Source organism: Hyaena hyaena, unplaced genomic scaffold (assembly GCF_003009895.1).
Source record: "Hyaena hyaena isolate Hyena2069 unplaced genomic scaffold, ASM300989v1 scaffold_6, whole genome shotgun sequence".
NCBI classification, from domain to species: domain Eukaryota; kingdom Metazoa; phylum Chordata; class Mammalia; order Carnivora; family Hyaenidae; genus Hyaena; species Hyaena hyaena.
Genome location: NW_024080638.1, coordinates 7487478 through 7504106, shown reverse-complemented (window position 1 = coordinate 7504106; position 16629 = coordinate 7487478). Strand labels below are relative to the sequence as shown.

Genomic DNA, 16629 nt, shown 5'->3' with positions numbered 1-16629 from the left:
CCGAGCGCTAAGTACCAGGCACTTTACCCAAGTCAGGCTATTTAATCTCCCCAACAACCCTACACCGGAGGTAGTATTACCATACCCATTTCGCTGATGAAGAAACTGAGGCTCAGAGAAGGGCAGGGATTTGTTTGCCCAAGGCCCACTGCCAGTGAGAGATGGAGCGAGACCAGGGGCTCGTCCAGCTTGGACCTCAAGGGCAGCGTTCTTACTGAGGCCGGCTGGCTGGAGTAAGCAAGATATACGGGGGATGGACTCGAAGCCGGGTAGGTGGGAACCACAGAAGGACAGCCACCACAGGGCAGCCTGAGGCCCCTGCCGGCACAGTCACTCAAGCCCAGCGAAGGAAACAAGAGGCCAAAAGAGGGTGGGAAGAGGCGATGCCAGTGAAAACCTTGGGCTCCCGAAGGAGGACGCTGAAACCAGACAGAGCTGGGCTGGACCACTGGGCACCCCAACACAGAAGTTATCCGCCCCAAAATAGAAACTGAGATCAGCTGCTTTGGGGAACAAGAAGTGTATGCATGAATGTATATGACTTTGTCTGTATATAAATATTTGTATTTACATACAGAACAGAGCTTGGAAGAGTCTTGGAGAGGGGGTGAGGAACCAGGGTCGGGAGGCCCCAGTGGGTGGTGAGGCCTGGGACCTCGGCACCCTCCAGATGGGAGCAGCCAGGCGTGGTCTGAGCAGGCCCGAGGCCGCACCTGGGTAGAGCACAGTTCTGGGTACAGCACAGTTCTGGACCCTCTTTTACAGGAGCTGCCTCGAGAATCGGCCTAAGATGGTGATCCTCAAACTCTGCGGAACATCACAGTCCCTGGGGGAGAGTGTGTTTAAAATGCAGGGTCTGGGCACCACCTGCTGGAAATCCTGATTCCAGAAGTAAGTCTGGGGTTGGAGACTTGGAAATCTACGTATTATTAACCTCTTGCTGGTGATTGAGGAGCGCATCAAAGTGAGAACCACATGTGTTTGCGGATGAGGAAACAGATCCAGCCTAGTCCCTTTGGGATTTAGTTCCAATTCCTGGGCCCAAAGTTTAGCCCAACACACCTTGCAAAAGAAGGTGTCCTCCTGAAGTGCCAAGTGGGCCTTATTGCTAGTGGCTGAGGTCAAGGCCTCCGGGGCCATGTCCCAGCTCGGTGGGGAAATGTGCCGGAATCCATTAGTCATGTCTGCCATGGGTGTGGAGGCAGAACGGCAGGCCAAGGGCCTTGTATCTGTCATCCCTGCACTTTAGGAATCCTCTGCTCTGGCCAAACTGGCTTCTACAGGCAGTTTATCCAGGTCACATCCACTTTCAGAGAATGCCCGTCTCAGCCTCTCTTTATTCTGAACCTGTTCAGCCATCAAGGCCAAGCCAGGGGGCATCTTTCTCCACAAGCTTTCCATGATGGCCCTAGGCCCTGAGGCCTTTCCTCCTTGAACTCCCAGGTCTCTGGGGGTCAGCTGCCCTCCGTGGGCCCTGGCCCACCCACCCCCACCCACCCCCACCCACCCCCACCCACCCCCACCCACCGAGCTCGCAACATTGTCGTAACAACGCCTAGCCCTGCACTGGCCACCAGCACCTCGACAGCAAGTACCAGCTCCTGCACTGATGTCATCAGGCTCCGGGCTCTTCCCGTTCATCCTCAACCATCCTGGGACATGAGTGCCATTAATCTTTGCTTGTCACAGGAGGACACTAAGGCTCAGAGGAGCCGAATGACTCACCCAAGGCCACACAGTAAGTAAGAGACAGAGCCCGGGCTCAAGCTGGCTAGTGGGTTTCAAGGTCACGGAGCAAATTGTCACTGGTAGGCCACCTTCCCGACCCTCACGGAGAACTCGTTCCTCACAAGCTGAGATCAGCCCCCACAGGTTCCCGTGGCCCCGCAGTGGCACGGAGCACAGGGCCCGGCACGCAGCAGGAAATCAATAAACACTTCTTCATCTATTTATAAATATTTGCAAGAGGCAAATAGCATGGTGGTTAAGAGCTCCAGCCCTGGAGCCAGACTCTAATTCTGGTTCAGACAGTTATAAACTGTGTGGCCTGGTGCCCAGGGGGAGAACCTCTCGGTGCCTCGGTTTCCCCATCTGCGGGGAACAACAATGGCATCTACCTCGCGGGCTGTTGTGAGCGTTAGCGAGGTTGCATAAAACTGCTCAGAATGATGCCGGCGCAGGGTGGACATGTGCTGTCGTTGTTGGCTGATGGATGTCCAGTCCGGCGAGGCCTGGACCTGGTCTAAATTGTTCTACAACAGGAGACAGGTCTCCAGCTAATGGCTCAGACCTTTTGGATCTACATGCACAGTGTCCTGGACGAGGCCACAGCTGTTCTACTTTCGGGGGACCCCCAGTCCAAAGGAGCTGTAAAAACAGAATCTGGAGTCTCAGAGCCACGGGCTTAAGTCTAGGTGCTGCCTTCTTGGTCCCTCCACGCCTCAACTTTATTCTCTGTCAAATGGGTAGAAGGCTCACTGGAAGGCTTAGAGAGGCGCAGGGGTGGGATGGCCAACGCTCCGGGATCCGCCTCCCTCCTCCCTGCGGCCTCATGTATTACCCACGCCCACCCACCCGTGGCCTCCTCACCTTCCTGTGTCCTGTGAAAAAGAGGGAAAGGTGGTGCATGGAGCCCCCATTGCGGCCCAGTTCCTTCTTGAGGGTGCGGGGCGAGGGCATGGCCCAGGCGGACGAGGTGCCCTCCCCGTCCGAGCAGTGCAGGGTGGTGTCGGAGGCGAAGCAGGGCCCGCGGGCTTCCTGCAGCAGGCTGCCCTCGCTGTGCGTCCGCCGTCGCAGGGAGTTCTGCACCCGCAGGGAGAGGCCGCCCTCCGCGGCCTGGCCCGCCTCGATCATGCTGCTGCGCTTGGCCTCGTGACGCTCTCCATAGTTGTCATCGCTCGTGTCCTCCTCCTCCTCCTCCTCGTCCCCCTCGTCCCCCTCATCGGCCTCGTCGGCATCCTCCTCATCGCCCAGGCTGCCCCCTTCCGCCCCGGCCTTCTGGCTGTAGGCACTATCCAGCCGGACCTCGGGGATCACGAAGGCTGGCCTGGAGGCCACGGGCAGAACTCCGGTGGCTGCCGGTGGGTCCCCAGAGCTTGTGGCCTCCTCAGCTGCCGGGGGGCCCTGGTCCTGGCAGGGTGCCAGCTCCTGAGCAGGGGTGTCCTGGATGACAGGGGGGTCGTGGCTGAGTGGGTCTTGGCTTGGAGGGGGCTCCTGCGTAGCAGGAAGGTCCTGGCAGGGAGGGAGGGCAGGGGGTTCCAGGCATGGTGGGGAGTCCTTGCTTGGCCAGGGCTCCTGGCCTGGAGGAGGTTCCTTGCAGGAAGGCGAGTCTTTGCCGGACAGTGATTCTTGACCAGGAGAAGGGTCCTGGCCAGAAGAGGACTCTTTGTTGGGTGGAAAGTCTTGTCCTGAGGGGGGCTCCTGGCCAGGAGAGGAGTCCTTGTTGGGTGGAGGGTCCTCAGCACCCAGCCCCTTCCCTTCCTCCAAGGGCATCTCTCTTTTCTCATCCGCCTCTGGCTCAAACATCTGGGAAACAAGAAGCAAACGAGAAAAGCTCAGAATGAGAGGCTACGAGGTACCACATGAGCCAGCATCACAGGCGCTGAAATCAATCAGGCAGTGGCCTGACCCTCACACCCGACACCCCAGAGCCATCAGTGCCTGATGGAAACCTGAAAGCCCCTTCGGCTTAGCCGTACATGGGTTCCCACCCTTCTCTGCTTCAGTCTTCTGTCTGCTTTATCAAAAGTGCGGTCAGTCATCTAGCGGGAGGAGGAGGAGAGGTGGCCACGATATTCTGGCTCCTGTCATGTGCCAGGGCCATGCCAGATTAAACACTCCTCTCGTGTGACCTTCCCAGCGGCCCACTAAAGGAAGTGTCATGGAGTGTCTGTTTCGTGGACCATAACCAACCCAGGCCCCAAGTCAGAGCAACCACAAAGGGATGATAGGCTTAGACCTGGCCAAAGGGCATCTTCTACCTGAACCAAAGCCCTAAAATACCCTATTCAAGCAAGAACTCGTTCTGAAAGCATCTCTTTGAAACTAGCAAACTGGAAGGAAACCAGAACTTCACGGTATTGCCCTTTTTGGACTAAACAGATGTCCCAGGCACCCGGGACCTCACTGAGGGATCCTCCACCCCGTGATTTTGTAAACTGTGTTTGGAGGAACCTGAGGAGTTCTGCACAGCAAAGAAAGCATTTCCTGCCTGACACACAGCCCTCAGAACCTTTTGGTGTTCTGCTGGATTCCTACAGATTTCATTTGCCACAGGAAACACAGGGCCCTTGCTGAAGCCTGAAAGGCGGTGATCTCAGGAACACTGGGGCACAGGGAAGGCCAGGAGCGCTGTGGCCACACAGGGGAGGCAGGACCCAAGGCCAGGCTGGGCCCCTCGGCACACTCAGGGATTTGGAATGTTGGAATGAGAACTATCTGGAATCCAGGTTTCACACATCAAGAGGCCACAGCCACCTAGAATGAATGAAGGAGAAAGTGGCCATGCATCACCGGGAAGTGTACAGCTGTATGGGAGTGTGTGTGCACACGTACATGCATGTGTACACACACACACACACACACACACATACACACGCATGGACGCTGGCTGAGAATCTGAGAGTACTCCCAAAACATAGGTGAAGGGCTCTTATTGTGGAGACTGTTAATGTCCGTTTGACGGATGACAATGCTGAGGCAAAGAGCAGTGATTTTCCCACTATTGCATGAGCTGCCTGGGGCTGAAAGGTTATGCCCAAAGCGGAGAAGTCTTTTAAGCCCTGGGGAGTCTGTGACAGTGAAGCCCCAGACAGGCTCGTTTCTGGGAGTCAGTGGCCCCTGTGGTAGGGGGGATCAGGGGTCCCGCAGACCCCTGGGAGCACCAGGGATGTGGAAGCACAGTGCGGGTAAGAGCCACGGCCTGGGAGCATGACAGTGAAAGGCGTCCCCCCACCACTCCACCCCAGTGGAGAAGAAGCTGCGCAAGGCAGTGGGGAGGGCCTCAGAGGACTCTAGGATGATCTGGTCAGGGTTTGGTTCTCAGGCACAGCCAAAGAGACGTGTCCACCCACCCACGGATTCTCTGTCTTGTAAATCATACCCACAGGTGGGATCTTACCCTCCCCCCGGGGACCCCTCAGACACTGAAACATCAGTGATCCCAAATCTGCAGCGCACAGAGCAGGAGGCTGAGGCCCAGAGACTAAATCCTCCGGGTTTCAAGGTCTCCACCCATTAAATGAGATAACCAACCAAATGATGTGCCCAAATGACACATCAGGAAAATATACCATAGAGAATATAAAGCTCTTTTTTTTTAAAGTAGGGTCCATGCCCAGTGTGGGGCTTGAACCCAAGACCCCAAGATCAAGAGCTGCATGTTCTACCCACTGAGCCAGCTAGGCGCCCCAAAGTATAAAACTCTGAACCGGGATGCTGGTGGTGGTATTAGTGGTGACTAAACAGGGGATCTAAAGGGAAATGCTCAAGTCATCAACCTCAAATAGCAGCACGTCTTTCCCATGGGCCCCTGGAAACAAACTTGGTCAAATACCCAGAATCAAAGTTGGTGATTGTGATGACAGGCCTCTTGGTCCAGAAATCTCATCTGGAAACTAAGGTCTGCACTTTAGCCTCCTCAGACTGTTCCCAGGGAGAGAGTCAGCCCCCCTGCTGACTGACAGCAAGACTGACCTAGAGACGTGCCCCAAAGCACCCGCGCCAATCAGGCTCGGCGGGGGGTTAGAACAGGGCCTCTGGTTCCTTCTTCCCAGCTCTGGTTCTGATCTCTTTCCAGAGCAGCCCAGTCCTCGGCCCCTCACCCCACTCACCCCACCCGCAGGGAAGCATTCTCCTCCAGGAAAACAAACAGCCAGCTCCCGAATTCGCCCACATTCAATCCCCCTCCCCCTCCCCAGACCTCCCCCCAGACCCCGGACCAGGAAGGACTGACAGAAGGAAGCAGGAACCGGTACCCCTCAGGACCTGGCACGGAGTGGCCCTGAAGGCGGGGTGGTGTGGGGGGTGGGGGAAGGCCGCATTTCCCCTTTCCCTGGGGGGGTGGGGGTGGGGCCAGGCCTGTCCCAGCAGTGACAGAGCCCGACCCCGCCTACCCCTCGGAAAGCACAGCCACGGACCCAAAACCAGAAAGGCAAGTCAGCCAGCCTCTACCAATCCTGCCCCAGACTGAGGCCAAACCAAACAAAGCTGGGAGGGGAAGTGCAACTGTCCCCGGGGGGGCCCCCCACCCCCACCCCCCTGCCCATCCCAGGCAGCAGAGAAACCACCCACGACCTCTCAGGGCTCTCAGGGTGCCCTGAAGTCAGTGGTGTCACTCCCAGCTGTGTGTCTCTGGCAAGCCTCTCACCCTCTTGGTCCCCATCTCGTCACCTGGAACAGGGCCACGATATGACACTGGACTCATGGGACTATCCTCACGGCTCCCCCCAGGGCCAGGCCCACAGGAAGCTTCTGATAGCATGGTGGCTATCATTAGTCCAATCTTATTTATCTTACAGGTGGGGACACTGAGGTCCCGGAAGCTAAGGGAATGACCTAAGACATTGAAGGCCAAGGATGTCTCCTGGCTTCGTTGGGCCCTCATACGCAAGTAGGGTGGACCGAGGAGTCTGCGCTAGTAAGCAGTCCCTGAGGCCCCTCCCCTGGGCCCCCTGCACACACAGGGCAGATACTCGCAAAGAAGGACCCCAGCCCTTTGGTTCTTTCCTGTGCTCCAGGACGGGGCTCGTGTGAAGGCACAGATAGGTCTGGTCAGGCCAGTGGTCCTGGGAGAGCCAAGGTTGGGAGCACCTTGCAGGAGGTGGGTGCAAACAGAGGAAATAGAGGAAACCTCAGAAATTCGGGGGGGGGGGGAAGGGAAGGGAAGGGGTGGCAAGCGAAGGAATTAGGACAGGAAAAGAGATCAAGATGAGAACATGTCACAGTGGATGCCAGGCATGAGACTGTCCTATGAGGAACAGAGTGACACACGTGGAGCCCTGCTGTGTCAAAACTGTGAACATGTCACAGTGGATGCCAGGTATGGGACTGTCCTATGAGGAACAGAGTGACACACGTGGAGCCCTGCTGTGTCAAAACTGCTCTGGGCAGTGCGAGCAGGATGTGAGGGAGAGGGGAGGGCTATGGGACATGCCTGCCTACAAACATACACATGCGGTCATTCATTCTCTGGGCACTGAGTAAGGCCCTGAAGGGACAGACAGACACAATCCCTGCCCTCAGCTGAGCAGAAAAATCAGAGGCTGGACAATTGTCTGGTGGAGGAGGTAGCAGCTGGTGAAAAACCCAGTTAGGCAGCTTTGCAACAGGTTTCGGTGATAAGAATCCAGCCACAGTGCTCCAGAGAGATCAGCCTGCTGGCCCAGCGCTTTGGGTCCATTGTGCTCTGTAGCTAGCTGTCCCCTTTTGCTATGGGGAGTCTGTACCTCTCCCATCTCTCACTTCTTTGGCTTGGCCGGACCCGTGTGAATTCTGTCCATACCGTGTCTGCTAGAAGCACATAGGAAATGAGACAGGCCCTCCAAAGGAAGCTGCTCATTAGGATCTAATCAAATCCCGCCCCCAGTCCAATCCTGAACGCAGAACAGGCTGGGAAGGGCAGCGGGTAGGACTCTCAGGGCATCTCCTGGGCCCCAGAGTCCCTCCCCGCCCCCATACCTGCTACTGGGGGCAGAGGGTGGCAGCGAGCTCCTGGAAGTGACTTGCCCAATGTCACACAGCTACTAAATTTGGAGCCAGGTCCGCTGACCCCAGAGTTAACCTGCAGCTCTCACTCTGAGATGATTCATCACCTCCACCACAGATGCCCTCAAAAACCACTTCCTGCACTGGTGCAGGAGGCGGGGGGTGTGAACTGGGGTTTGCCTTTGTCTGTGGGTCACCCTTATGCAGCTCAGATCTTGCAGACAGAGCGCTGGACGTGAAGCCAGAAGACCTGGGCTGGAATGCTCCCTCCATCCTTTGCTAGCAGTGTGACCAGGCTATCACCTGGTTTTCTCTGCCATGACATGGGACATGGGCCCTGAAGTGAGGACACTTCCTGCCACATACCCCAACCCCATCCCAGAGGCCCAAGGGGACCAAGTCTGAAAAAGGACAGAAAAGTGCTCTGTCAGCTAGAAAGTCGCTAGAGAAAGGGAGAGGTTATTCGAATTCCTGCCCAGCGCCTGACCTCCAGGCCTGACTTTTGAGGTGGGGGTTGCTCCTTCAGGTGTGGCACATTCCGGGTTCCCCAGCAGCTCCCTGGCTTCTGGGTCCCCGGCGTGATGCTGGCTTCCAGGAACCTCAGCTGCCTGGCCAACACTCAGCTCCCCCAGCCCAGCTTCGTGCAGATCCTCATACTGATTTCCTGACACCCGGAAGCCGGGCCACCTCCGCCCCTGCCTCTGCCTGCCAGCTCGGGGCCTCCCGCAGCTCTCTTCCTCCCCGGTCTCCAACATGGCAGGCTTGGCACAGAACACAGAGGATGGAGACAGCACCGTACAGCGGAAAGAGCTCTGAAGATGACCCCCACCTGGCTCACCGGCTGGGTGACCTCAGGTATGGCCCCTCTGAGCCTCAGTGTCCTCCACCATATCATGGAATTCACAACTCCCCAGTGCCACAGGAGGCATGCTGAGCTGGTGTGCACCTACCCACAGCTTGGCACCACCTGCGACTTGGCACTGTGTGGCCGTAGGAGGCCCTAGAACAGCAGCCGCGACCTTCGCAGGGCAGCCCAGCATCATCTCCTCCCAGCCCTCCGACGGCCCATGAGGTCATGGGCCTCCTGGCCTCTCGGCGGGAACCCGTCCCAGGCCCCCACCCCGCTCAGTCCTGCACACTCCCTTGTGCACCCCTCTGCTCCCCCGGGGCTCAGTCACCATCCCTGCCATCTGGCCATGCTGCTGGCCCCAACCTATCTCCCGAGCCTAGGTTCCAGAGGTGAGTGTTCACCAAGTACTCGTGAAACAGTGCTGCCCCTGAGCACTGTCCTAGGCGTTGAGGGCATAAAGGGAAGTGGGAAACAGGAAAGACCCAATCCCTGTCCTGGGGGAGTCTCCAGGCCAGGGAGGAAGGACTGCCCTGAGCTGCATCCTAGGCCACCCACAGAGATGCGTAATAGATGCAGAGTGTGATCGGTGATGGGCAGGAAAACCATAAAGAGCCACAAGAGAGAATGCAGAGCTATGTGGGAAGGGCCATTCCACAATGACACTGAGCCCCAGATCTGCTCGGCCGGGGAGGGGAGGGCTCACTGGGGACACCTGCACACTGGGGGACCAGAGGATGCCTGGGTGGCTAAAGCCCAGGCCCAGAGACAGAAACTTCCCTCTGCACCTCCCGCCGTGGCCCCAGCTCAACACGCCTCACGCAGAATCGGGTCCACTCCGTCCATGATGCCACCGCCAGCTGCCCAAACCAGGGACTGGTACCACCCCCTCTGCCTTTGCCTTTACTACCATCCCCCATCCTGACTCTGGCCAGCCACCAACACGTCCTGACTGTCCTTTGGAATATCCTCAGAATCACCCCACCCGGGTAGATTATGCGAGTGGGGGTCAGGGGGTATACGGGGAACTCTCTATACTTCTCAATCCCCCAAACTGCTCTAACAACAAAGTCTCTTAACTTAGAAAACAATAATCTCTCCACTCCCTCCACCTCCACCTCCACCACCTCCCTCCAGGCACTGTCATCTCCCACCAGAATTGATGCGGACCAGATCCCTTTGGTCACAGTGCCAGGGAGCCTTTTATGCAAATCTGACCCTGTTACTCCCCTGCTTAAAGCCCTGACAAGGCTCCCCAGTGCCCTCCAGATAAAGTCCTAATCCTGGAGCCCTGAGAGTCTGGGCTCTGCCTTCCTCTGGCTTCACCTCCCACTGCTACCCATCTTCAGTGTTTGATGAGAACGAATGGATGAATGGATGAACGAATGAATGGGCAATCCAGTGAACGTCACAGGACCGTCTAGAATCTTAGGACCTACAGTGCGGCCCCTGGACCAGCAGGAGCAGCCGCACCTGGAAGCCCACATGAAATCTAGACTCTTAGGCCTCGACCTGCAGCTGCTGGATCAGAATCTGCATTTTACCAAGATTCCAAGAGATTAATCTGCACATTAAAAATAGCACTGATCCAGACTATTGGTTCTCGAAAGAGAGGTACCCTTCAGAATCACCGGTGGAGGATTTTAAAAATATCTCAATCTGGGCCCAATTCCAGACTTACCGGATAAGACTCCCTAAGAGTAGAGCTGGTATCCTGACTTCTTTCTAACTCCGCAGAGAATTCTGGGGAGCAGCCCCAGTGAACAGATAAGGTTGAGTGGGACCCAGAGAAGGGAGGCCATGCAACAAGGTCATACAACAGAGTCAGGACAAGAATGCAGACCCGTGCCAATGCACACCACTCCCGCCATAATGGGGAGCCCATGCAGAAGAGGCATGGCCTCAGCCGCCCCTCGTCCCCAGATAAGAAGCTGGCCAGCTCCCTGGAGGCAGCTACCCATTCATGTTTCCTAGTAACAGAGGCCCAACTGCATGAGAGAAAGGAAGGAGGAATTTGAATGCAGATGGAAAACTCTCCATCCCTAAAGGATCCCACAACTACTCATGGTCTGTTGGGGACTCAGGATGGCAACACATCACAACAGAGAGCACACCCATTGATTGAAAGGAATACTGAGGCACAGAGAAGTAGCTCTTCCAGTCCAGAATCTGTCGGGATGAAGCCAACACACAGGGAAGAAGAGTCCTTGAGGAATGAGAAATGAGGTGACCCCTCTTAGAAGCTTCCCTACTCTTGGAACTGCTTCCTGGGTAAGCCAGAAGGGACACGTCCTCAGGCCTGGCCTTTGGAGCTTTAGTGTGATGCCCGGCACCATCCTGCATGCCCGGCTTCTCACTGGATGGGGAAAGCAGTTCTCAAGGTATGAGTTTCCTGGACAAAGCTCCCCTGTCCCCACCTTGCCAAGCTCCTTCCCTTGGGTCCCAGACGCCATTGCTTCAGTGTGTGTGGGTGGCCTGGATTGGTGGCCCCCACAGCCCAAAGACTCCTTCCACACACCTCAGCCCTCTTCTCTCCTGAAAGGCGTGAGAGCGGAGAGCAAGGCTGTCCCAGCTGCTTCCTGTCCCCAGAGGGACCCGTGCCTCCGTCAGAAGGAGAGCGCCAAGCCCCAGGGGCCTCTCCTGCCCCACCTCTGGGCTCTCTGCTCAGAACCAGCTCCCTGAGGGCCCCGCCACCATTCCCCTTCCCACCTGGCACCCCTTTTTCTGCCCGATCCACATGTGTGCCCGCACAGACTCTTCTGTCGTTGGCTCACTCACTCCCATGCCCACTCCCAGAGTTACTCAGCAAATACCTACAGATCTCCAGCCATGTGCCAGGGCCTGTGCGGGGCAAACAGCAACAAGACACCTTCCCATCCTGAAATGTGCTGATCTATGGGACAGAGAACCAGGTGAAGGACCCATGTCAACTCCCTACCCACCCATTGCCCCTCCAGGGGGCAGGTACAGAGGCAGCAGGGAAGATGGGGATGGCTCTTGGAGGAGGTAGTGGGGACAGGGATGGGAGAGGCTATCCAGGCCAGAGACAGAGACTGCATGGAACATTCGAGGAAGTGCAGGTGTTTCCATGGAGCAGAAGCATGGACGCGGTAAGGAATTTGGACTTGGAATTGGACCCCGAGAGCAGTGTTTACGTGCTGCTGGAGAGATCGGGGAGGTGGAGACAGAGATGATGGGAACAGAAACGGAGAACAAGATGGCGCGGAGAGAGGAAGAGAGAAAGCATAAATTGGGTGTCCACCAGATGCCAGGCTCCATGACAGTGCTTTCCTTACACTCTCTCACCCCCTGCAGCCCTGTGTGATCATTGGCCCAAGTTGGCAAATGAGGAAAATGGGACCCAGAGAGGTTAAGAAATGTGCAAGATCACAAAGCAAGTAAGTAGAGGAGTCGAACTGAAACGATGACCGGTCCGGCCCCAAAGCCCTTTCTCTTTCTACTACCCCACGGCCTCCTTTCCTCCTTTCTTGCCCCTTCACTGCCTTTCCTCTCTCCCTCCCTCCCCAAGCACCCATCTGAGCCAGGCGCCGTGCTAGGCATGGTGAGTGGTACCAGACCCAGGGGCCCTGCTTGTACCACAAACTGCTAGAGACCGAGGGACAGGTGTCTAACTCACCTGGTGGGGGGCAGGGCGGGGCAGAATTCCACATACCTGGTGGCCTTCCCCAACTGTCTCCCTCCGGAGACTACTTCATGAGTGGAAAGAGCCAGAAAGAAGCGTGTGGCTTCTCTGTGATATTCTATGCCAGGCTGATCAAACAAAAAAGCTCTGCCAAGCCAGGAGGACCCCAGGGAAGGGCACAAATAGCACTGTGGTCATGAGACCAGGATTTGGAATCAGGCAGGCCTGGGGTCGAATCTCACTTCCTATCCCTGTGGCTGAGTCAGTGTGACACGTCCCACGGGGCAGAGGGCAGGGCCTGGTGCACAGCCGTGCTCAGCCCACTGGGGGGCCCTCCCTCTCCACCCCTCGGCTCTCCCTCATGGCAGGTACAGGGACCAACCCGAAATCTCATGCTTCACTCAAAGCAAACAGCTCTGAGAACAGAGGATGCCTTCAGAGCCAGGGGTCGTGGGTGGGGGAAGCCTAATGCTGGGGAAGAACGGAGTTCTGGATACAGATCCAAACCCAGGTTCGCATCCTGCCTCTGCCACCTCTGGGCTTGGTGCCTTTAGCCTCTGGGCAGGCTGCTTCACCTGTTTAAGTTTCAATGTTCTTATCTGTAAATGGTGATGTAAGTAGCTAGTCCCTAAACCACGGCATTGCTGGGAGATAATCCACATTGTAAGTGTTCATTGAACATTTCCAATTCCTGTAATCACACTTCTTGCAATCATCATCATCGGGAGCAACAGTCCCATTCCCTGCACCCCACTCTGGGAGAGGACACTTGGCACATTCTGTCCCCTACGATGGGGGCACTGTTATCTGTGCATTTCAGGGGAGGACACTGAGGCCCATACCAAAGGCCCTGGAGGCTGGAGAGGTAGCTGAGCTTCTGTGCTCGGTTCCCCCCTCCCATCCCCCGCCCCCGAGGTTGGGTCACTCTGGCTCCCTGGGTGGCCTGGGCCGAATCCCTCCCCTCTCCAGGTCATATCTTCTGGAGGGGGTCTGCCCAGCTCTGAATCTCAGCCAGCCTGGAGGAATCAGGGCTCAAGGTATGGCCAGGTCTCCTTGAGGGCACATGGAGGGCAGGAGAAGCAGAAAGCACCCCCTCTTCAGAGACCCCAACCCTTGTCTGTCTGTCCCAGTTCCTAAAATACTCTTCTTTCAGGGCCTTCAGTTCTGGGGGCACTGGGTGGGAGGAATTGAAGGGGGGACACTCTTCCATTCCAGGATGCCAGAATGGGTATCTGGCCACTGGGTTCAGCCACAACCCTGTGGCCGCAGGTCACGTGCAAGGCCCTCCAGGCATGCTGTGACCTCCACCACTGCCTCCCTGAAGCAGACACACTCTCTGTTAAGGGGTGACGTTGAGGCTGGATTTATCCGGGGTTGCATTCTGTTCCAAAACCATCTTCCTGGGCTCCTCCTGGCCTGGGACCCTCTCTCATCTCCCTCACGCGAACCTGATTATATTCCTCTCCTGCGGCAAACCCGTCTATCCCCCTCGGATAGTCCAGCTCCTGGCCCTGTGCATTCGGCCCCGGCCACCTGACCCCACCACGCCACTTCTCTTCCCCCCCAGCCAGTCTAAGCGAGCAATAGTCCCCCAAACACCCTTTCAGGCACCTCTAAACCTCTGCTCACTGTATTTCCCACCTAAAACACCCTTGTCCACCAGGCGAACTCCCACTCAGCCTTCAAAATTTAGCTCACCCACACGTGCATTGCCCCCTTGATTTCTGGCGAAGATGATGAGTGAGAAAGGATGGTTTTTTTCACTAGCTGGACAACCACCCCAAGAAAATGAGTCTTGACCTCCTCATCCACCGTCCATAAGAATCTCTTTCAAGTGGACTTTGGATCTAAACAGGAAACATAAAACGACAGAACTTCTGGAAGATAACATAGAACACATCCACAACTTTGTAACAGGCAAAGAAATGGGATTCAGTCGGCTCTCTCCATAGAGAAGAAGACTGACAAGTTGGACTGCATGAAGAACTTCTGCTCTTCAGAGGATATGGTCCTCAAAGGAGGGAAGAGGCAAGCCACAGAGTAAGAGGAGGTGTTTGCCATGTCTATAGCCCACGGCAAAAACATACCCAGAATGTTTTCTAAGCTCCCACAAACCAGTAAGAAAAAGACAACCCAGTAGAAAATGGGGGGGGGGTTAAACTTGAACAGGTGCTTCACTAAGAGGTGGCCAATCAACATATGCAAAGGCCCCGAAACCTCATTAGTCACCAAGGAAATGCACATTAAAACCATATCTTGTCATCACAATATCTAATACTGGCTGGTGTGGTGGTGGTGAGGATGTGGAGAAACAGAAGCTTCTCTCCTACACAGCTCGGAGAGGGCACTGGTATCGTGCCTGGGAAAATTATATGATAGTATCTACTAAAGCTAATTATATACCACTTTATGACTCAGCAGCTGTACACCTTAGGTGTTTACCCAGCAGAAAAGTATATACAGCCTATCAAAAGACATCTATGAGATTCTCCACAGCAGTGCTCTTCATTTTAACCTCCAGCTGGCAACAAGCCGAACGTTCATCACCAGGAGAAGGGATGAATTGCAACATATTCACACAACTGAAATATCCTACAATAGTGAGAAGGAACAAAATAAGACTTCATACAGTTATGTTGACAAATATGCAACCCAAAGAAGTCAGCATAAAAGAGCGTATGCTTAGAGTGCCTGGGTGGCTCAGTCGGTTGAGCGTCTGATCAGGTCACAATCTCATGGTTCATGAGTTTGAGCCCTGCATCGGGCCCTGCACTGACAGCTCAGAGCCTGGAGCCTGCTTTGGACTCTGTGTCTCCTTCTCTCTCTGCCCCTCCCCTGCTCACGCTCTCTCTCTCTCTCTCCCTCTAAAAAAAAGAAACATGGGGCGCCTGGGTGGCTCAGTCGGTTAAGGATCCGACTTCGGCTCAGGTCATGATCTCACGGTTCATGGGTTTGAGCCCTGCGTCGGGTTCTGTACTGACAGCTCAGAGCCTGGAGCCTGCTTCTGATTCTGTGTCTCCCTCTCTCTCTGACCCTCCCCTGCTCAAACTGCCTCTCTCTCTCTGTCTCTCAGAAATAAATAAAACATTAAAAAATTTAAAAAATAATAAACATGAAAAAAGTTTTAAAAAGAGTACATGCTTGGTCATTCCAGGTATACAAAGTTCAAAATCAGGCAACGCTAATCAATGAGAGGACTCAGAACAGAGGTTACTTTTGAGGCAGTAGTGACTGAAACGGGAAGGTGCAGGGGTATCTCTAAGGTAATAGAATATTCCATTTCTTGACCTGGAGAGTTTCTTCACTTTGTGAAAATTCATCAGCTATATAGTTCCAACCATTTTGTAACTATATGGCATTTCCATGGAGGAGTTTATTTAAAGACAAACAGATGCCCTCTCCCCACTGTCCCCTTGTTCCCTCCTTCCAACGTGAGCCCCTCTCCTTGGTGCACGCCTCTGATAGCACACTCTGACTCCCCCAGAAGCCACTGCATCACCTCCCGTTTCTGGAACGCCAACTCTGCGTCAGACCCCACGCCAAGCGCCTCACTTCACCCACATCATCTTGTTCAAGAACAGCCACCTTGAGGTGACCTGCGAGTGGCGCTCGGCTACCGCCACGACTCAGCGTTAGCACACACAGAGCACTTCACGCACACACATCATCTCATTTAACCTGGTAAGGCTGGGCCATTGCCTGAAGAGACGCGGGCAAGGAGAGGTTCAGTGTCTTGCCCAAGGGCACACAGCTGTAACGTGGGGGGGCCTGTTTCCCAGTCCAGAGCCCACGCACCCACACAAATCACACGGCACAGCCTCCCCCTGGGACTAGAAGGACAGTGCCTGATGCACACAGGTGATTTCTGTAGCCAGGCGGGAATCGTGTCTACACTGCACAGGGTGGACAGACCAGGATGGAGACCTGCTCCTTCAATGGACAAGCACCTATGCATCCAGACTCGGCCTCGCCTCCTGCAGGAAGCTTTACAGAGAGAGGCCCCCAGCTGCGCTGGAAGTTTCCTCAAGGCTTCCCACTCCCCGAGTCTCCCCATTAGAGCTGCGTTGTTACCAGCCATCACATGCCCATCGTTAGCACTGCCTTGAAGGTTGGGCCCTTTATGTCTATACCTCCAGTACTTGGCCAGTGTTTAACAAACGTGAAAGGGAGGGAGGGAAGCAGGCCTAGAAGACAAGTTCAGAGCTGCCATTGAGATCAGCGGGGAACTCCGTTTATCAAGGTCTGAGCAGTGACAGATTCAGTGTCCTGGATGGGCGTCGGTTGAAACCTCTGACTTAAGGAGATGCAGGGCCACAGGACCTTCCGTTCTATGGCCTTCCCCCACCCCCACCTCCGCCCCCAGCTTATTTCCAAGGTTGTGGCCAGCCAGCTGGCTCCCAGAGGCTCTGCCCAGCTTTTTCTTCCCCTCCCTTCA

At 55.6% G+C, this 16629-nt stretch overlaps 1 protein-coding gene across 6 annotated transcripts in view; it reads right to left on the bottom strand.

Moving 5' to 3' along the window:
• The window catches only part of RGS3 (regulator of G protein signaling 3), a 122451-nt gene that overhangs the window by 11105 nt on the left and 94717 nt on the right, over positions 1-16629 (bottom strand). For 5 of the 6 annotated variants that reach the window (XM_039240169.1, XM_039240215.1, XM_039240220.1 and 2 more), the window contains one exon: positions 2590-3525. In XM_039240169.1, the coding sequence (XP_039096100.1) occupies positions 2590-3525 (936 nt within the window). Of the gene's footprint in view, positions 1-2589; positions 3526-8191; positions 8214-16629 lie in introns of those variants that run through there. The other variant, XM_039240199.1, reaches the window with a different exon arrangement.